The sequence below is a fragment of the Salvelinus alpinus genome, chromosome 23 (assembly GCF_045679555.1).
Source record: "Salvelinus alpinus chromosome 23, SLU_Salpinus.1, whole genome shotgun sequence".
NCBI classification, from domain to species: Eukaryota; Metazoa; Chordata; class Actinopteri; order Salmoniformes; family Salmonidae; genus Salvelinus; species Salvelinus alpinus.
In genome coordinates this window covers 18512711-18534561 of record NC_092108.1, presented here as the reverse complement: position 1 = coordinate 18534561, position 21851 = coordinate 18512711, and the positions used below count along the sequence as shown (strand labels likewise).

The following is a 21851-nucleotide window of genomic DNA, read 5'->3' as shown; positions in this document are numbered from 1 at the left end:
TCCCACTTTGTAACCAGTGGCGATTTAAGCATGTAAATCCTGGTGGGGGAAAAAAAAGAAGTGGGATGCATGCCAGCAAAGCCACTACACAAAACGAAACAATACATTAATTGCACTATGTGACAAACAGTTCCCACAAATTGTTCGGGCCTACATAAAGTTTTCCCAACAGAGGTCCCTACATCTTACCACTGCTACACCTGGCTATCAGCAGAGCCTTGTCTGGCAGCAAAACAGTTCATTCAGCCTCATTTACTGCCTTTTATAAAAACATAGCAGATATGGCTGACTTGCTTAAACAAATGTGGTTTATAATGACAATTGAGATGTACAAACTATGGCATAAGGGGACGACAAGCGAATAAGAGACAATCCGTAATTTCGATTAAGATATTAATGAGCAAGCTAGTACAGACGTAGTCAATATAGCTATTTATTTAACACTTTTGAAATGTACAGCGACAGAATTCAGAACATGGGCCGTTCTAACAGTGTTCTCCCTGTACACCAAGTCAGAACCGTAGGATAAATAAAGGGGGCATTCTGTATAAGCAGACAATGAAAGCTCTTACGAAATTTGATGATTACATTTCTCTAAAACAGGTTATGGGCTTCATGTGCACCACCAAGTCAGAACAGTAGGCCGAATTAAGAAGGGTAAATAGACCACATTTTTAGGGTAAGGCACTTGGGCTACAAACAGCTTACTACACAACATACACTTAGTATTACTTTCTTAACTACAGTATACATATCTCCCTGGAATATTACATAATTTATGCAGCAGCATACAATACATTTTTGGACTCACCTTGTTGTGCTGTGCTCACTTGAACAGGAAGGTGGCACGATGGTCCTTCATAGGCAAATTTTGTCATCAATGTATGGCATTCTCTGGATTTATGGTGCTTTCAAGACAACTGAGAACTCGGGAAAAAACTATGTTGAATCATGATGGCGTCATTGATCTTCAGGTCATAGCTCTATAAAGAGGCCCGAGTTCCCGGCTTGTTTTTTCTGGAATTCCCAGTTGTCTTAAACTCACTGAAGTAAATTTTTCGCAGTTCCGAGTTAACAGTTGTTTTGAGCGTGGCACAAATCATGCTTCTTTGGAAGGATGGCCAATGTTGAATGTTTATCATTTTAAACTTGGATAAGAGACACTTGATCCCAGATTTGGGATCACACAACCACTCCACTGAATAGCAGGCTAGTGATTGCTTTGCAATGCTTGCAGTTTGCCACTGTTACTGATTCCTTCCAAACCCCTCATTGTTGAATTTACGATTTCCCACTTGTTGTGTAATGTTTATGTCCAATGGCCGATGAGCACCGATACGTTTTATCTATCAGTTATCTTAATTATTTTTCTTCATATGACAAGGATTAAAAAGGATTTGCCAGTAGATTGTCGACTTGATTCATGATGATGACTAATAGCTTTGAAAGTATGATATTGACATGATCAGTCCAATCAAAGCTACTGTAGATATAACGTGATTTGACGTAATTTTATTTGTGGCCAATGACCTTGAGCCTTCTTGGATGGACACTTCTAATGTAACTCTATGGCTTGGCGGTAAGGTACTGTCCCCACGAGTGACAGAACACTGAGCTAATCATTGCGCAACTAGAGAACATTACCAACACCTACACTCCGTATTTTCCGCTGGCTTCCCCACCACCACAGAAAGCACTGAGCTAGGCTGAAACACCTGCATTTTGGAGCTGCCTTATTCAAGAAAACAAAAAAGAGACCATGTTTGTATGCGGCTTTATTAACTCAATTATTTTTTTATTTTTTTTACATTGTTTGCAAACTGATATGTGACACGTATTAATGCCAATATAACATGCAAAACACCTGCTCTGAATGTGAAGAAAGTCAAGGGGTGTGTATACTTTCTGAAGGCACTGTACAAGGTGCATGCTCACACACATGGGTTCATTGTCCACTTAAGTCTGCGGAGTGCTGTGTGGCTCAGTTGGTAGAGCATGGCACTTGCAACACTAGCGTTGTGGGTTTGATTCCCAAGGGGGACCAGTATGAATGAAAATGTATGCACTCACTACTGTAAGTCCCTCTGGATAAGAGTGTCTGCTAAAATGAGTGAAAGACACGAGAGGGAAGTACACACTACGCAGTGAACAATTGTTGAAATTGCATTTGAAATGGCTTCGACGAGCGATGGGTGGAATTATCCTCTTGCTGCTTTGGGATTTATTTACTGCTTGATCCAACCTGGCCTCTCGAGCCCTTTGTACTCCTCTTTACCAATCCTATCAAGAGTACAAAGGGAGGGGGTAGTGTCTGCAAACTGAATGGATTTGTGCTTAACAAAACTCATGTCTGTACCATACTGTGAAGATTGATGCATTGTAGTATGTTGTTATGTTACGTGAAGGCATCCACATCTTCAAAAAATATTGATTCCAATACAGATAACTGAATGGCCAGAACCTGGCTTGCCCTTGAAACAGTCTCAACATATTTGCCTCAATGGCTCTCCAGTTTTCACCTCTAAATGTATTACCATATGGTACAATAGCTTACTTGTTGGCAATCATCCAGCTCATGTAGAAGAAATAGGCTTCATGGCAAAGGGTGACCATAGGAGCTAGGCCTCGGTCTACTGTAGGCTATTTCTTTATATTCATCAAATAAGCCAATAGTTTTTGGTCTAATGAAGCAAAATAGTCATTATTATTTAAGGTAATAAATATTATAATTATCATTGTATCAATGTCATTAGTATTAGTATTGAGATTGTGGAGACTCAAGATCGCCATCATTATCTTTCTCTAGAATGAAGGCCCAGTGCAGTCAAAAACGTGATTTCTTGTGTTTTATATATATTTCCACACTATGAGGTTGGAATAATACTGTGAAATTGTGAAAAAGATGATAACGCCCTTTTAGTGTAAGAGCTAGTTTGAAAAGACTGTGAAATTTCAGCCTGTTTTGGTGGGATGGAGTTTTGGCCTGACATCACCCGGTGATAAATTCGTTAATTGACCAATAAGGAAGGGAATCCAAACCTCTTTGCCAATAAGTTTTCAGTTTTCCCCTCCCCACGTAGACCACTCTCAGACAGTATGAGCACAATTCTTGCTTGAGAAATTTAAAAAATCACAGTAAGGTAATAATTGTTACCCAGAAATTATTTGATATTGAGATAAAAATGGCTGCATTGGACCTTTAAAAAATAACTGACGCATCTCTCTCTCTGGAGTCGTCCGCGCTACTCTCGGATTGCCAGTGGAAACGCATTAGCGGTTCTCTCCCTTGATTATAAGAAGCGGAGAGAGGGGGAGTGAGTGAGTAAGTGAAGCGAAGCGAAGAGAAGAGAAGGGAAGAGGGTAGGGGAGTCGGAGTCGGAGCCGGAGCGCACCATGGCCTCTAAAGAGACCACCGCTGCAGTTTTCATTAACGTCAGCAGGGAAATTACAGGTAAACTCAAAACTGCTCTTTTAAAAATCACTGTCAAGCTCGATACATGCTGTAGCTGACAGACCGAGTTTATTTGGCAGAATGTAATTAGTACGCATGTTACGCAGCTTATCACTCTTATGAATTCGAATGGTTATTTTATTGAAAATGTCACTCTTTGGCATATATTTGCGCGTGTGTGATCTTAAGTGTTAGTGCCGCTGTCGCAGGCAAATGACATGCACTCATAGGGCAGGCTAATGGCTGTGTAAGCCTACGTCGGGAACGATAACCTGATACGATAAACAATCATACTGTAAACGGTTCTCGTTCAGCAGCGAGTTGGTTTGTGTACATTTCTGCAAATGCGTGCCTGCGCTTTGTGGGTAAGGCCCTTGTGCGTGCGTCTCTGGGTGCTTTGAAGTGGTGTGTGTGTGTGTGTGTGGAACGGGGGTGGGGGGGGGGGGGGGGGTTCTGTGCGAATAAGCATTTTTGTGTGAAGCGTAAGTTTCTGCATTGAGAGGCTGGTCCTCTCCACTGAGGAGCTAGTCTATAGTGCCCTGATGGTGTGCAGCGCTCAGCACAACACTGCTCATAACACACAGAGCGACAGGGAGAGTTATATTTATACACACTTGTGACGAGCACAATCACATTCACATTAGTCACACATGCCAACACAATGGGATTGTATGACACACACATCGACTGACACCATTGGTCTCTCACTGTTAATTATCGTGATGGCAAATAAATCCCTTGTTTGTTTCTGTCCCCCCTGCATCTGTCTTTAGTAATGACCAGTCACAGCTAGAAGTACAGGGAGTGAGGAAGGAAGGGTTGTGTGTTGAGCAGGTCCATTAGACAATCAAGGCAGGGTTTTAACTCATCCTCTCCCATCTCTCTCTCCCATCTCTCTCTCCCATTCCCTACTTCGCTCTCTAATGGTGGTGCAGCATATGCTGTGTCCGGCCGTTTGTGGGAATGCCCAGTGTTAAGGACTTTAAGTGATTGGATTTTACCGAGATTAACGTTGATTACAGCTGCATTAACTCTCTGCTGGTCTTTCTCTGATCCTTCCTCGTCTCTCCCTCTATCCCCATCCCCCACTTCTCTGCTTGTAAAGCTCTCGGGCTATGTGAGTATTGGGAAGACCCGGGTTCATGAATGTGATTGAATGTGACAAGTGAGAATGAAGAATATTGCTATCCAGTGAGAGACTGGATCTATCCAGTGGGAGACTGGGTAGATTCTGACTGGGTTTGAGAAGGATGTGTGTGTTTGATTGCTTAGGGTTTCTTTTGGATATGACAGTTTTAGAAATATTATGATGATATATCAACTATTTGATCAGTCTTTGATAAGACTTCTTTCATATTACATTTAGTTAATGTCTGACATGTCGCTCTGTCTTTTTGTCTCATACCGTACCTCCACTATTCAGAATCATATCAGTTCCCTCCCTGGGGCTAAATATAAAATCAGTTTCGTGGTTTTGTTTCCTCTTGTTGTGTGACAAGGTGGTGGTGTGTTTGTAATGTTGTGTATAAGAGTTTGTGAGAATAATTTACCTGCAGGATTGACTTTTCTTTGATGCCTTCTATCCACAGAGAGCATCAGGAGGCTCATTGATAAACAATCCATCAAGTTTGTGCGAGCTGTGAAGCAGGACACCAAGAACGGCAAATCAGAGGACAAGATACTGGTGAGGCCCCTTCACAATCAAACTTTACTGGCAGAATTCTGTACTGTATACCTCAAGTCAATGCAGTGCATTTCAAACTTTCAATTACATTTCAATCCATTTTTAAAGCTAAATGTAAAATAAATAAATAAATAATAATAATAATCTAAAAATGTTTGGGTCCACACACTCCCTAACACCTCGATCACACTGACAGCGTCATTGCATTTTGGTTCACCAGAAGTAAATTAATTTCCAAGGGAACGCTGCGTTTGCTTTGCAGCATTGCGTTGCAGAGGCAGTTGCAGTGTGTTCTGTGTGGAGAATACTTTGGATTTATTGAAGGTATGTGTCAAACTGTGTGCATAGACATGGCAGAAATGGTGGCAGAAGGTTAATGTTGAACTTTTGTTGCACACATTCAAATGATGCTGCATACTATTTTGCGCAATGTCGGTGTGATCAAGGCGTAAGGAGCCAACTGGACACCATGGGTAATTGAGTCCATCTTTTCAACCTTTATTAAAAGTGGCAGTGTGCCTCCAACGCCAGAGGTGTGTGTGTGTGTGTGTGTGCTCATGCCACTGGTTGTGTAGGCATACTGAGAAGTGTCCCAGCAGCTTGTGCAAGCCAATACACACCGCTGCAATTGAGACCTCTTCTTCAATTAGTCACCTGTATCAGTTACTAATGACACACAAGACACACAAGGGCACAAGAGTGGTAAATGAGTGAAGAGACCATGAGCTCATTTCCTTTGCCTGCTGAGTTTTAACTGGTGCTGGAGAGAAGGCACACGAGATTTGAGAACGGACGGGACTCTTAATTATTTTCTGTCTTTCTCTCTGTTATTCTTGTTCTCCCCCTCTTTCTCAACCCTTCACCCCCCCTTCTCATTTGTGCAGTTTTCTTTCCTTTCTACCTCTATCTCACTAGCTGTCATTACCACTCCCCCCTCTATTTTTGTTTGACTAGTCTTTGTTTCTTCCCCTCTATCTGTCCATCTCTATTATGCTCCCGCCACCCCTCCCCCTCTACTCCCTTTCTTTTCTCCTTCCCTCCTTTATCTGGCAGAACTCAGTTAGGCCTAATGAGAATGTTAGTCTAAATGGGTTTTACTGTTACAACTTCTCAAAATACTTACGACATGATGGCAAGTAAATACAGTAGAACCAGGCATAGACCTACATGTGTATTGTGCATATGTAAAAGTCTGTTAATGGACAAAGCTTTTGGAACAAAGTGTACTGTATATTAAACACACACACACACACAGGCATGCATGTAGGAAGCTGGTTGTTGAATATGTACTACAGAGAATCTACTCTGTTTGTCCCTCGTTCCCAGTCTTTCTCACTGTTTCTTTCTCTCTCTGGGGCCGTGCTGGCATCCAGCTGTCTGTGTGTCTACTGTACCAGCCGTCATGCTGTGCCACACACACACACACACACACACACACACACACACACACACACACACACACACACACACACACACACACACACACACACACACACACACACACACACACACACACAACCATTCTCACCCTCCTAGTGCGTTTCATTCAGACAGACACATGGTATGCTCAGCAAGACATCCTTACTGTGCCGAAGGCAATGTTACAAAGAGTACCAACATGCTCCCAGACACACAACACACCCTGTCATGCACATACAAACTGGAACATACACACAGAGGGAACAAAACATCTTCAAAGACCGAGGGGAGGTGAGGAGAGGAGGGAGGGGTGATGGGAGTCGAGGGGGGCACCAGGAGAAAAGGGGTGATGAGAGCTCAGAGCAGCGGAGGAGAGGGAGAAAGGAGTCCATGGAACGGAAGGATTATGTTTTGATGCCCCAATTGCTGCCTTTTTGTCGCCCCGTTGGCGTCCATTAGTTATCTTTCTCTGTCGCTCCATTTCACCCTCCATTGGTTCCCTGCTCCCTCTATCCACACTAAAAATGGCCCTAATTCTGGGCTGTGATTGCTAGTGTGACACTCCAAACACATTGGGATGTTTTGGCTCCACCTAGATTTCCACATTCCTTTTCAGTCTTCATCATGAGATTAGATGTCTCTTCTCCTGTAGCTACAAGGAGGGCTGTCCATTTCCATGACAGCTTAGGCTACTTGTAGAGGAATTCAACTGCAGGAGAGAAAGATGAAGTTTCTCTTAATCACAGCAGAATACCATGCTTCCATATGTATTAGCACATCCTAATGAATTGGCAGATGCACATCATTGTTCGAGTACCTGTTGAGGTATGCCGTAATGACTCAATGTCTCTAGATGGCAGAGATCTAATGGTGGTATGATTGATCTGATGATAGATGTCTTATTACAGGGATATGACTCTGTCTATAGAGAGAGGATGTATTGGTCTCTGTACCTGTTGGAAGGCATACGTATTGTGACTGTTGACCTTCTCTCTGTTCTCCCATAGTGTACAACTTGCTAAGATTTGAGTGCTCTTATCTGGAGGGCTTCTGTTCTGACAGTGGCCTCATCTTATTTCTCCCTGCCCCTCCCCCTCTCCTCTCTCTCCCCCTCCACTCTCCTCTCTCTCCCCCTCCACTCTCCTATAGCCCTTTGAGGTTCCACAGGGCTCAGTTGCACGTTTCTTTGATTTAGAGCTGTGCAGCCTTTTGTGTGAGCAAAATCTGCACCAAGATGTGTTTTTATTTTTTTAAGCTGTGCATTTTCTCCCTCATTTGCCTCCTCTATTTATTTCTCTGTCTCTCTCTCTGTCTTATTTAAAGGCTGCTTATAGAGCAGGACCTGGGTCAGCTGCGGCCTCACTCTGTCAGGCTCTCTGCCATGGAAGATGGAAGGTTTTGTCCTTTTTGATGCTGGGTTCACCTGGGTGAAAGCAGAATGTCTCTTGGGGATTTTGTGTGTGTGTGTGTGTGTGTGTGTGTGTGTGTGTGTGTGTGTGTGTGTGTGTGTGTGTGTGTGTGTGTGTGTGTGTGTGTGTGTGTGTGTGTGTGTGTGTGTGTGTGTGTGTGTGTGTGTGTGTGTGTGTGTGTGTGTGTGTGTGTGTGTGTGTGTGTGTGTGTGTGTGTGTGTGTGTGTGTGTGTGTACACGTCCTTAAAAGTTGTCTTCGGCGGAGCCAGAGAGATGGGATCCCAGATCACAATGGCCAGAACTCGCACACTCCGTGACTTCTCAGTCTCCCGGAGACAGAGTTGTGACACGTTGCTGCTCAGAGACAGCTTTTGAATGGCAGGTTCCGTTTTGAAGTGCAGGCCCAAAGCTTAATGGCTTATGATTAACATAAGCCAGCCCCCTCCTTCCCTCCCAGCCCTGCTCCCTCCACACACCCAGCCCTGCTCCCTCCACACATACCCACTCTGGCTCTGCCTGGCTCTTTGAACTGAGAGCTCTTGACTTTGTGCAATCATTGCTGGAAGGGCACCTCTGTAGCCCCCATCACTTTAAAATTCTCTGTGTATGTCTCAGACAGCCAGGTTATAGCTAGATCCTTAATTTAAACAAGAACAAAGTCGTTACCCTGCCTCAGTTTTGGTAAAAAGCTGAGGGATTGGCCTGGAGAAGAGTAACTCATTCATCAAAAAATATAGTTTTAACCACCTTGTGAGGCTATACAGTTTGTTTACAAAAAATTTGAAGCTTATATTTTGGGTTCTGATGGGGTACGACAGTTGAACTAAGCTCATGAGGCATTTTATAAGCAGTGTTAGGGAAGCTACTCTGAAAAGTTTACCAAGCAACCAATTACTTCTCAATGGAAGACGTTAAGCTACTCTCAGCCCAGACGGCATCCCTAGCCGCGTCCTCAGCATGTGTAGACCAGCTGGCTGGAGTGTTTACGGACATATTCAATCAATCCCTATCCCAGTCTGCTGACCCCACATGCTTCAAGATGTCCACCATTGTTCCTGTACCCAAGAAAGCAAAGGTAACTGAACTAAATGCCTATTGCCACGTAGCACTCACTTCTGTCATCATGAAGTGCTTTGAGAGACTAGTCAAGGATCATATCACCTCTACCTTACCTGACACCCTAGACCCACTTCAATTTGCTTACCGCCCCAATAGATCCACAGACGATGCCATCGCACTGCCTTATCCCATCTGGACAAGAGGAATACCTATGTAAGAATGCTGTTCATTGACTATAGCTCAGCATTCAACACCATAGTACCCTCCAAACTCATCATTAAGCTCGGAGCCCTGGGTCTGAACCCCGCCCTGTGCAACTGGGTCCTGGACTTCCTGACGGGCCGACCCCAGGTGGTGAAAGTAGGAAACAACACCTCCACTTCGCTGATCCTTAACACAGGGGCCCCACAAGGGTGCATGCTCAGCCCTCTCCTGTACTCCCTGTTCACCCATGATTGCATGACCACGCACACCTCCAACTCAATTAAGTTTGCAGATGACATAACAGTAGTAAGCCTGATTACCAACAATGACAAGACAGCCTACAGGGAGGAGGTGAGGGCCCTCGGAGTGTGGTGTCAGGAAAATAACCTCACTCTCAACGTCAACAAAACAAAGGAGATGATCGTGGACTTCAGGAAACAGCAGAGGGAGCACCCCCCTATCCACATCGACGGGACAGTAGTGGAGAAGGTGGAAAGTTTTATTAAGTTACTCGGCGTGCACATCACGGACAAACAGAAATGGTCCACCCACACAGACAGCGTGGTGAAGAAGGCGCAGCAGCGCCTCTTCAACCTAAGGAGAATGAAGAAATTTGGTTTGTCACCAAAAACACTCCCAAACTTTTACAGATGCACAATCGAGAATATCCTGTCGGGCTGTATCGCCGCCTGGTACGGCAACTGCTCCGCCCACAACCATAAGGCTCTCCAGAGGTTAGTGAGGTCTGCACAACGCATCACCGGGGGCAAACTACCTGCTCTTCAGGACACCTACACCACCCGGTGTCACAGGAAGGCCAAAAAGATCATCAAGGACAACAACCACCCGAGCCACTGCCTGTTCACCCCGCTACCATCCAGAAGGCGAGGTCAGTACAGGTGCATCAAAGCTGGGGCCGAGAGACTGAAAAACAGCTTCTATAAGGCCATCAGACTGTTAAACAGCCATCACTAACATTGAGTGGCTGCTGCCAACATACTGACTCAAATCTCTAGCCACTTTAACCTTTTCTCAATATAGGGGGTGCTGTTTCAACGTTACCATTTATCGTTCCCAAATTAAACTGCCTCGTACTCAATTCTTGCTCGTACAATATGCATATTATTATTACTATTGGATAGAAAACAATCTCTAGTTTCTAAAACCGTTTGAATTATGTCTGTGGGTGAAACAGAACTCTTTCTGCAGCGAAATTCATGACAGGAACTGCGAAGGTCTGAAAACGAGGCTCTGTTCTCAGATCAGTTTAAAGCTCTGTATGTATCCTATGGGTCGACATGAACTGCACCCGCCTTCCCCTGGATGTCAGTAACCAATGAGAATTGGAATGGAGTTTCTACGCAGATCTCAGACCTTATAAAGCCACAAGGAACGGAGGGAGCTTTCTTTTTGACGTTCGTCATGACGCAAAGCAAGACCTCAGGATGGCATTTTGAAACGCTCAGTTATCGGCCTTAGATACAGTGGGGAGAACAAGTATTTGATACACTGCCGATTTTGCAGGTTTTCCTACTTACAAAGCATGTAGAGGTCTGTCATTTTTATCATAGGTACACTTCAACTGTGAGAGACGGAATCTAAAACAAAAATCCAGAAAATCACATTGTATGATTTTTAAGTAATTAATTTGCATTTTATTGCATGACATAAGTATTTGATCACCTACCAACCAGTAAGAATTCCGGCTCTCACAGACCTGTTAGTTTTTCTTTAAGAAGCCCTCCTGTTCTCCACTCATTACCTGTATTAACTGCACCTGTTTGAACTCGTTACCTGTATAAAAGACACCTGTCCACACACTCAATCAAACAGACTCCAACCTCTCCACAATGGCCAAGACCAGAGAGCTGTGTAAGGACATCAGGGATAAATTGTAGACCTGTACAAGGCTGGGATGGGCTACAGGACAATAGCCAAGCAGCTTGGTGAGAAGTCAACAACTGTTGGCACAATTATTAGAAAATGGAAGAAGTTCAAGATGACGGTCAATCACCCTCGGTCTGGGGCTCCATGCAAGATCTCACCTCGTGGGGCATCAATGATCATGAGGAATGTGAGGGATCAGCCCAGAACTACACGGCAGGACCTGGTCAATGACCTGAAGAGAGCTGGGACCACAGTCTCAAAGAAAACCATTAGTAACACACTACGCCGTCATGGATTAAAATCCTGCAGCGCACGCAAGGTCCCCCTGCTCAAGCCAGCGCATGTCCAGGCCCGTCTGAAGTTTGCCAATGACCATCTGGATGATCCAGAGGAGGAATGGGAGAAGGTCATGTGGTCTGATGAGACAAAAATAGAGCTTTTTGCTCTAAACTCCACTCGCCGTGTTTGGAGGAATAGAAGGATGAGTACAACCCCAAGAACACCATCCCAACCGTGAAGCATGGAGGTGGAAACATCATTCTTTGGGGATGCTTTTCTGCAAAGGGGACAGGTTGACTGCACCGTATTGAAGGGAGGATGGATGGGGCCATGTATCGCGAGATCTTGACCAACAACCTCCTTCCCTCAGTAAGAGCATTGAAGATGGGTCGTGGCTGGGTCTTCCAGCATGACAACGACCCGAAACACACAGCCAGGGCAACTAAGGAGTGGCTCCGTAAGAAGCATCTCAAGGTCCTGGAGTGGCCTAGCCAGTCTCCAGACCTGAACCCAATAGAAAATCTTTGGAGGGAGCCGAAAGTCCGTATTGCCCAGCGACAGCCCCGAAACCTGAAGGATCTGGAGAAGGTCTGTATGGAGGAGTGGGCCAAAATCCCTGCTGCAGTGTGTGCAAACCTGGTCAAGAACTACAGGAAACGTATGATCTCTGTAATTGCAAACTAAGGTTTCTGTACGAAATATTCAGTTCTGCTTTTCTGATGTATCAAATACTTATGTCATGCAATAAAATGCTAATTAATTAATTAAAAATCATACAATGTGATTTTCTGGATTTTTGTTTTAGATTCCTTCTCTCACAGTTGAAGTGTACCTATGATAAAAATTACAGACCTCTACATGCTTTGTAAGTAGGAAAACCTGCAAAATTGTCAGTGTATCAAATACTTGTTCTCCCCACTGTATATCCGTCTGTAATTTAATTCGATATAGGTGTTAGAAACATCATAACGAAGTTATTTTAAACCGAGTTATATCAGTTTATGCGAGTATATTGCCATTTTCGGAATTTCCTTAGTATTGCGTTTTGAACATTTGGGCATGTCGGCGTCACATAGCTATTGTTAGCTGCTAGTTCCAAAGTTGAAGAGGACTTTTTACAACTGAGCAACGATTCTTTTGGACAAAGGACATCTTGCCCAAGATTCTGATGGAAGCTCGTCCAAAAGTAAGAGCTATTTATGATGTTATTCCGTATTTATGTGGAAAAATGAAAAAGGATTTGTCCGCCATTATTGCGGCACTGGTCTGGCTGTAACGCACACTGTATGTCTAGTAACGTTAATTTTAAAAATCTAACACAGCGGTTGCATTAATAACTAATGCATCTTTCATTTGCTGTCCAACCTATATTTTTTAGTCAAGTTTACGATTATTTATCGATTAGATTAGGTGCCTCTCCAAGATGGCGCCGGCCAGAATGCATGAAATGCTGCTAATGATCACATTGTATAACCACGATTTGTGCTGCTAAATATGCACATTTTCGAACAAAACCTATATGCATTGTGTAATATGATGTTACAGGACTGTCATCTGATGAAGTATATGAAGCTTAGTCCAATTATATATCTTTTGCTGGATTGTTACGATCGCTAACATTTGCTGCTGGTAAATGCGGTTGTGTTTCTGGCTATTGTGGTAAGCTAATATAATGCTATATTGTGTTTTCGCTGTAAAACACTTAAAAAATCTGACATATTGGCTGGATTCACAAGATGTTGGGCTTTCATTTGCTGTACGCTGTGTATTTTTCAGAAATGTTTTATGATGAGTAATTAGGTATTTGACGTTGGTCTCTGTAATTATTCTGGCAGCTTCGGCACTATTTCAGATTGCAGCTGCAATGTAGAACTGTGATTTATACCTGAAATATGCACATTTTTATAAAAAAACATATGCTATACAATAAATATGTTATCAGACTGTCATCTGATGAAGTTGTTTCTTGGTTAGTGGCTATTTATATCTTTATTTGGTCGAATTTGTGATAGCTACTGATGGAGTAAAAAACTGGTGGAGTAAAAAAAGTGGTGTCTTTTGCTAACGTGGTTAGCTAATAGATTTACATATTGTGTCTTCCCTGTAAAACATTTTAAAAATCAGAAATGATGGCTGGATTCACAAGATGTGTATCTTTCATCTGGTGTCTTGGACTTGTGATTTAATGATATTTAGATGCTAGTATTTACTTGTGACGCTATGCTAGGCTATGCTAGTCAGCTTTTTTACTGATGGGGGTGCTCCCGGATCCGGGTTTGGGAGGAATTAGAGGTTAATAATAAAACATTGGATGTAATAAATGTGTCACTTCAAACAATGCCACTTTATATAATGTTTACATACCCTACACTACTCATCTCATATGTATATACTGTACTCTATACCATCTACTGCATCTTGCCTATGCTGGTTGGCCATCGCTCATCCATATATATTTTTATGTACATATTCTAATTCATTCAAATCAAATCAAATGTATTTATATAGCCCTTCGTACATCAGCTGATATCGCAAAGTGCTGTACAGAAACCCAGCGTAAAACCCCAAACAGCAAGCAATGCAGGTGTAGAAGCACGGTGGCTAGGAAAAACTCCCTAGAAAGGCCAAAACCTAGGAAGAAACCTAGAGAGGAACCAGGCTATGAGGGGTGGCCAGTCCTCTTCTGGCTGTGCCGTGTGGAGATTATAACAGAACATGGCCAAGATGTTCAAATGTTCATAAATGACCAGCATGGTCAAATAATAATAATCACAGTAGTTGTCGAGGGTGCAGCAAGTCAGCACCTCAGGAGTAAATGTCAGTTGGCTTTTCATAGCCGATCATTAAGAGTATCTCTACCGCTCCTGCTATCTCTAGAGAGTTGAAAACAGCAGGTCTGGGACAGGTAGCACGTCCGGTGAACAGGTCAGGGTTCCATAGCCGCAGGCAGAACAGTTGAAACTGGAGCAGCAGCACGACCAGGTGGACTGGGGACAGCAAGGAGTCATCATGCCAGGTAGTCCCGAGGCATGGTCCTAGGGCTCAGGTCCTCAGAGAGAGAGAGAAAGAAAGAGAGAAAGAGAGAATTAGAGAGAGCATACTTAAATTCACACACGACACCGGATAAGACAGGAGAAGTACTCCAGATATAACAAACTGACCCTAGCCCCCCGACACATAAACTACTGCAGCATAAATACTGGAGGCTGAGACGGGAGGGGTCAGGAGACACTGTGGCCCCATCCGATGATATCCCCGGACAGGGCCAAACAGGAAGGATATATTTACACTTGTGTGTGTATAAGGTAGTTGTTGTGAAATTGTTAGATTACTTGTTAGATATTACTGCATGGTCGGAACTAGAAGCACAAGCATTTCGCTACACTCGCATTAACATCTGCTAACCATGTGTACGTGACAAATAACATTTAATTTTATTTGAGAATGCAATTGCTGGATTTATGTAGACATTCTAAACTAAGTGTTTTGATAACTTTCAAATGTATTAACAGGTCCATGTAGAATAAACAACCATTTACATAATACCATAGAAGCAGTGTAATATAACAATGTGCACCTATCATTGTCATTCCCAGATTCTGATACTGAGCCTATCTGCGTTTTGTCTGGTGGTAGTAAGGCTACCTTGACAAACATGTCAGTGGTCATGCCTTCCTGTGTGGTGTCCCGTATGCAACAGGAGATCCCTGATCTTGGTGCAGAATACACAGGGTTTCTCCTTCCCCATATACTGATACCATTAGATTCAATCATTAAAAAAAGACAACACATGGAAAAGTTGTGTAACATTTGAATGTCGAGTGCCAGGTATCTTTCCATTCAGAAACATCCCTATCAAGTCAGTCTGGACATCACATCATCTTGCAAGTCTCCATGTGCTGGCTCCAAACATGTTTCTGTGAACACATCTACACAGTCACTGTTCTATTACCAATGGCAGTTAGGGAAAGGTGATATCTTACAGACATATACAGTCACTGTTCTATTACCAATGGCAGTAGGGAAAGGTGATATCTTACACACATATACAGCCGTTCTATTACCAATGGCAGTAGGGAAAGGTGATATCTTACACACATATACAGTCGTTCTATTACCAATGTCACTAGGGAAAGGTGATATCTTACACACATATACAGTCGTTCTATTACCAATGGCAGTAGGGAAAGGTGATATCTTACACACATATACAGTCGTTCTATTACCAATGGCAGTAGGGAAAGGTGATATCTTACACACATACAGTCGTTCTATTACCAATGGCAGTAGGGAAAGGTGATATCTTACACACACATACAGTCGTTCTATTACCAATGGCAGTAGGGAAAGGTGATATCTTACACACATATACAGTCGTTCTATTACCAATGGCAGTTAGGGTAAGGTGATATCTTACACACATATACAGTCGTTCTATTACCAATGGCAGTTAGGGTAAGGTGATATCTTACACACATATACAGTCGTTCTATTACCAATGGCAGTAGGGAAAGGTGATATCTTACACACATATACAGTCGTTCTATTACCAATGGCAGTTAGGGTAAGGTGATATCTTACACACATATACAGTCGTTCTATTACCAATGGCAGTTAGGGTAAGGTGATATCTTACACACATACAGTCGTTCTATTACCAATGGCAGTAGGGTAAGGTGATATCTTACACACATATACAGTCACTGTTCTATTACCAATGGCAGTAGGGAAAGGTGATATCTTACACACATATACAGTCACTGTTCTATTACCAATGGCAGTAGGGAAAGGTGATATCTTACACACATACAGTCGTTCTATTACCAATGGCAGTAGGGAAAGGTGATATCTTACACACACATACAGTCGTTCTATTACCAATGGCAGTAGGGAAAGGTGATATCTTACACACATATACAGTCGTTCTATTACCAATGGCAGTTAGGGTAAGGTGATATCTTACACACATATACAGTCGTTCTATTACCAATGGCAGTTAGGGTAAGGTGATATCTTACACACATATACAGTCGTTCTATTACCAATGGCAGTAGGGAAAGGTGATATCTTACACACATATACAGTCGTTCTATTACCAATGGCAGTTAGGGTAAGGTGATATCTTACACACATATACAGTCGTTCTATTACCAATGGCAGTTAGGGTAAGGTGATATCTTACACACATATACAGTCGTTCTATTACCAATGGCAGTAGGGTAAGGTGATATCTTACACACATATACAGTCACTGTTCTATTACCAATGGCAGTAGGGAAAGGTGATATCTTACACACATATACAGTCACTGTTCTATTACCAATGGCAGTAGGGAAAGGTGATATCTTACACACATATACAGTCACTGTTCTATTACCAATGGCAGTAGGGAAAGGTGATATCTTACACACACATACAGTGCCTTCAGAAAGTGTTCACATCCCTTGACTTTTTCCAAATGTTGTTGTGATTTAAATGGAGAATAAAAAAATATATATATATATTTGTCACTGGCCTATACACTAACTCATTATGTCAAAGTGAAATGTTTTTTAATTTTTTTTTTTACAAATTAATAAATGAAAAGCTGAAATGTCTTGCTTAAAAAGCTTTGAGTCAATAAGTATTCGATCCCTTTTTTATGGCAAGCCTAAATAAATTCAGGAGTAAAAATGTGCTTAAATTGCATGGACTCCCTCTGTTTTTAACATGATTTGTGAATGACTACCTAATTTCTGTACCCCACACATACAATTCATTATCTGTAAGGTCCCTCAGTCGAGCAGTATATTTCAACCACAAAGACCAGGGAGGTTTTCCAATGTCTTGCAAAGAAGGGCAACTATTGGTAGATGGGTAAAAAAAAAAAGCAGACATTGAATATCCCTTTGAGCATGGTGAAGTTATTAATTACACTTTGGAAGGTGTATCTATACACCTAGTCACTACAAAGATACAGGTGTCCTTCCTAACTCCGTTACCAGAGAGGAAGGAAACCGCTCAGGGAATTCACCATGAGGCTGATGGTGACTTTAAAGCAGTTACAGAGTTTAATAGCTGTGATAAACTGATGGATCAACAACATTGTAGTTACGCCACAATGCTAACATGATTGAGATAGTAAAAAGTACCCCCCTTTTACTTCAGTTTATTTAGTAAATACTTAACACTCCCCCCCCCCCTTAACTGCATTGTTGGTTAAGGGCTTGTAAGTAAGCATTTCACTGTAAGGTCTACACCTGTTTTGTATTCGGCACATGTGACAAATAAAATGTGATTTGATTTGTATTGAGATAGGTTAGTTAGAGTAGCTTGCTAGCTAACGTCAGCTATGCTAGCGATGGTAATGATGATCAAAATATACATGGTCTAGCTACCGGTATACTCACCACCACTGGGGACCAATGCACTCCAACCACCTATTTCACATATGGTCCTTCGGCAGGGCATGCAAACCAGTTGGCTGTGCATCCTGCTGGAAGCAATCATTGCATGGTCAATCCATATAGGGCTTTTCAGTCTAAAACGGCCATGCTCCTTTGACCACGTTGGGACGATTTAACAACGGAACCCCATTCAATGAAGGGAAGCGGAGGGGTGACTTGCACGTGGAGTTTTGCAAAATGGGGTATGATTTGTTGACATAATTGTAATTAATACCCATCCTTAATTTACTCGATGTGACGCACTGAGGTTCCAAACTCTGCTTTAGACGAGACTGACTTTATGACCAAAATTATCTTATTTACACTTTGCAGTATTTTGACACTAGAATAAATGATTCTGACTCATATTGATGCCAAATAGACTGTTTTTTTCAAAGGGATTAGTTGTTTTTTAGGGGAAGTTGCTCTTTAAGGAAATATAGTTTACTTAAGTCTATTGACGCACCCGTGTGTCACTCTAAGTAACATAATAAAAAAATCACCATCAAAATCCGTCAGTTTAATTTTTTTTGAATGGGCTGCGTCTCAATCCACCCCATCCGACTATGTCAGCCTTTCGATGGAACATGGCCAAACTACAGCGGTGTTTGTCAGGCCATGAGACATCCCAAAAAATTTAGCATCCCAACAGTTTGGCCTACAAGCTGTTATGAGCACTTTATGGAAAGGAGACACTCACGGACACGATTGTGTTTTCTGTTTTGCTCTACAACCCCCACAAGTTTAAAGGTAACCCATACAAACAAATGGATGCCTGATGACTCCTGACTGTCCCCGTCCCCAGTCCACCTTGTAGTGCTGCTGCTCCAGTTTCAACTGTTCTGCCTGCGGCTATGGAACCCTGACCTGTTCACCGGATGTGCTACCTTGTCCTGGACCTGCTGTTTCGACTCTCCCTCGCTCTCATTTATTTACATACATATACACACACACCTGCTGTCTCAACCTCTGAATGCTTGACTATGAAAGCCAACTGACATTTACTCCTGAGGTGCTGACCTGTTGCACCCTTTACAACCACTGATTATTATTTGACCCTGCTGGTAATCTATGAACGTTTGAACATCTTGAAGAACGATCTGGCCTTGCACTCTTTATAATCTCCACCTGGCACAGCCATATGATGACTGGCCACCCATCACAGCCTGGTTCCTCTCTAGACTTCTTCCTAGGTTCCTGCCTTTTCTGGGGAGTTTTTACCAGCCACTGTGCTTCTACATCTGCATTGCTTGCTGTTTGGGGTTTTTGGCTGGGTTTCTGTAAGCACTTTGTGACATCTGCTGATGTATAAAGGGCTTTATAAATACATTTGAAATAACCTTTCACTCTGGAGTCGGATGTTAACAGTGTGTAAGTTTGTTTCAAGTGAAAACTAGGCTGGTCTGATGCCAAAAATAGAAGGAAAATTCTTGCCTACTTCACCCATATTTTCAAATAAAAAAATTGTATTTGTCACATATGCTGAATACAACAGGTGTAGACCTTACAGTGAAATGCTTACTTACAAGCCCTTAACCAACAATGCAGTTCAGAAAAATAAGTGTTAAAGTATTTACTAAAATAAACTGAAGTAGTTTCCGTAATAGGCTAAAAACACTACCATCATGTAATTTAGTTAAACTACTACCAAGCTACTGCAAAATGTAGTTAAATTACTAGTTCAACTACATGTAGTTTAAGGTGTAATATGCAGAAATTGCTCTGCCATTTCCTGGTTGCAAAAATTCTAACAGTTTGCCTAATTTCAGTATACAGTAGGTGACAAAACAAGCAGTGCAGAGAATCATTGTATCATCTAAACCACTGTGCAATATCTTTTCAATAACCAAAAATATTGTATTTTCAGCTGATTGAAGCTGGTATACAAAACCGAAACTAAAAGATGTTAAAACTAAACTTAAGAATGGGAAGCATAGAAATAGCACACACAGAACAGATCTACCACTTCTTAGTCTTGCTTTCAATTAGAATGACAGATCTTTCTGTGTGAATTTGGTCAGGTCGCTCAAAAAGTGACACATTGCAGCACAAAAATTATATTAATAATACAGTGAATTTATAACGCATTTTTCATTGAAAAACGATATCAATGCTACAGTGAGTACATTAAAATTAATTAAAACAAGATGTAGACAAAGGACACAACTAGACAGGGCTACTGACACAACACAGCTGACGCTACAAGGGACAAGGATAACAAGGAACACCGCTATAACAGGCTTTTTAGGCCATAAAGGAGCCTAGGATCTGTGGTGCATTCAGGTCGAGCAGAAAGCCTGATCCCCCATGGAGCAAAGCTTCGCCCTGGGGGAGTGGAGGAGCAGGCTATCGCTTAATCTGAGGTTGTGGGTGGGGAATGGGTGCACTGAAATCGATGCACTGGAATGTCAACAGGATGGTTTTGAACTCGATTCTGAGATGGTGAACCAGTGCAGAAATGCCAGGACGCGGGTGATTTCTTGATGTTTACACACTCTTATCAGGAGGCGTCAGGTAGCCTACCTTGTAACCGAAAGGTTGTTTGTTCAAATCCCTGAGCCGACACTCTAGATAAGAGTGTTTGCTAAATGACTGTAATGAACAAATGTAATCAGGATCCTGGCAGCGCCATTCTGAATGTACTGGATCTTCTGGAGACTCCTGCCAGGGATCCTGATGAAGATTACGTTGCAGTAGTCCAGCCTTGATGAGACCAAGGCATACAAAACATATTCTGTGACTATATCAACAATGGACGAATGAAACAAATACCAAAAGAGTTTTTGGGTAGAATTTTCCTTTTACGGTGAAAGAATGACGCTTTGCACAGATGTTTGATGTGATGAAAGGAAGGTCAGAGAGGAGTTCAGCTTAATGCCCAGATTAGAGATTGTAGATGATAAAGGGATGTTCTGCCCTGCAATGATGAGGTGGGTTATGGGTGACTGCTGGACCTCGTAAGGGGTGCCAACAGCACTTATCCAGCTCGGTTAAAGTCCTCTCCTCTGGGCTATTAGGATTCTGATTGGTCATATCAGAGCAGCTAGGAAAATCCTCTATATGTCTGAGAGGTCTGATGAGATTTCACAGGCAGTAGGGCAAAGTTATCTTTTCCCTTTCTCCAAGGTTGCGATTGGACAGTTGTTTCCTAAAGTCTGCTCTGACCGCTGTATCTGATTAGGTCCACTAAACTAGATTTTCACTTCGACATACCTTGAAAGTACGAAACAAATCAGTTGTTCATTCGGCATATGGTGTGGGGGATCCTAAATCAAGTGCAAATTCCACACACCTGGGTCAGAAAATGGCAATCCTGCCTTTTGAATAATGTACACAGAATCAGAAGTGACTATTCCATCCCAAGCCTTAGTGGATAGGTCACAACAGATAGCCTTCTATTGGCAGTCATTCATAAAGTCTTGTTGGAACATGTTTTTTACAATTGTTTTTTTATCTCTCCAATGCTCATATTCCATTCTAATCAATGTTCCCACATTTTAAGTATTGTGAGCGGAAACTCACATAAAAAAGGTTTTTACGTTATGAAGGGCTTGACATTAATTATTGTTTTACTTGGTCTGTAACACCATGGGCCAAATAAGTTAAATGTAAATTGTATTGTGTTGTATGATGCAAGAAACCACTTTACAAAATAAAATTCAATATTACCATACAGAGAATTAGACATTGTAGGCAACCCCTCCGCCTATTGGCTTATTTGCATATTCAAGCCTGTCTCAAAATACAACATTGCCCCTTTAATTAAGACAAGCTTTTTACCTGACTGGCTTTTCAAAGACAGCTTGAAATGTAGCCTACAGGTTTTGTGCTCTTGTAGGAAGCAGGAACCCCCCATTGCTGTCCTATACTTAAATATAACTGCGCTAATAACTCACAAAGAATATCAACAAATGTGCACACACGCGACTCTACGCTCTGATCTGAACTGATTTGAAAAGCGCATTCACTTGAAAAAGCAATCTATATAGTGCAAACTAATGGGTCGAACTCAGTGAAGTTCTCGAGTCTCTGCG

General features: G+C 42.3%; 1 protein-coding gene across 3 annotated transcripts in view; it reads left to right on the top strand.

Annotated features, from left to right (window-relative positions):
- The first annotated feature begins 3230 nt into the window (after window positions 1-3230).
- LOC139550399 (capping protein, Arp2/3 and myosin-I linker protein 3-like) overlaps window positions 3231-21851 on the top strand; it is a 61211-nt gene continuing 42590 nt past the window's right edge. For 2 of the 3 annotated variants that reach the window (XM_071361277.1, XM_071361278.1), the window contains exons 1-2: window positions 3231-3451; window positions 5041-5135. In XM_071361277.1, the coding sequence (XP_071217378.1) occupies window positions 3394-3451; window positions 5041-5135 (153 nt within the window). In that variant the 5' untranslated portion in view covers window positions 3231-3393. The remainder of the gene's footprint in view (window positions 3452-5040; window positions 5136-21851) is intronic. The other variant, XM_071361276.1, reaches the window with a different exon arrangement.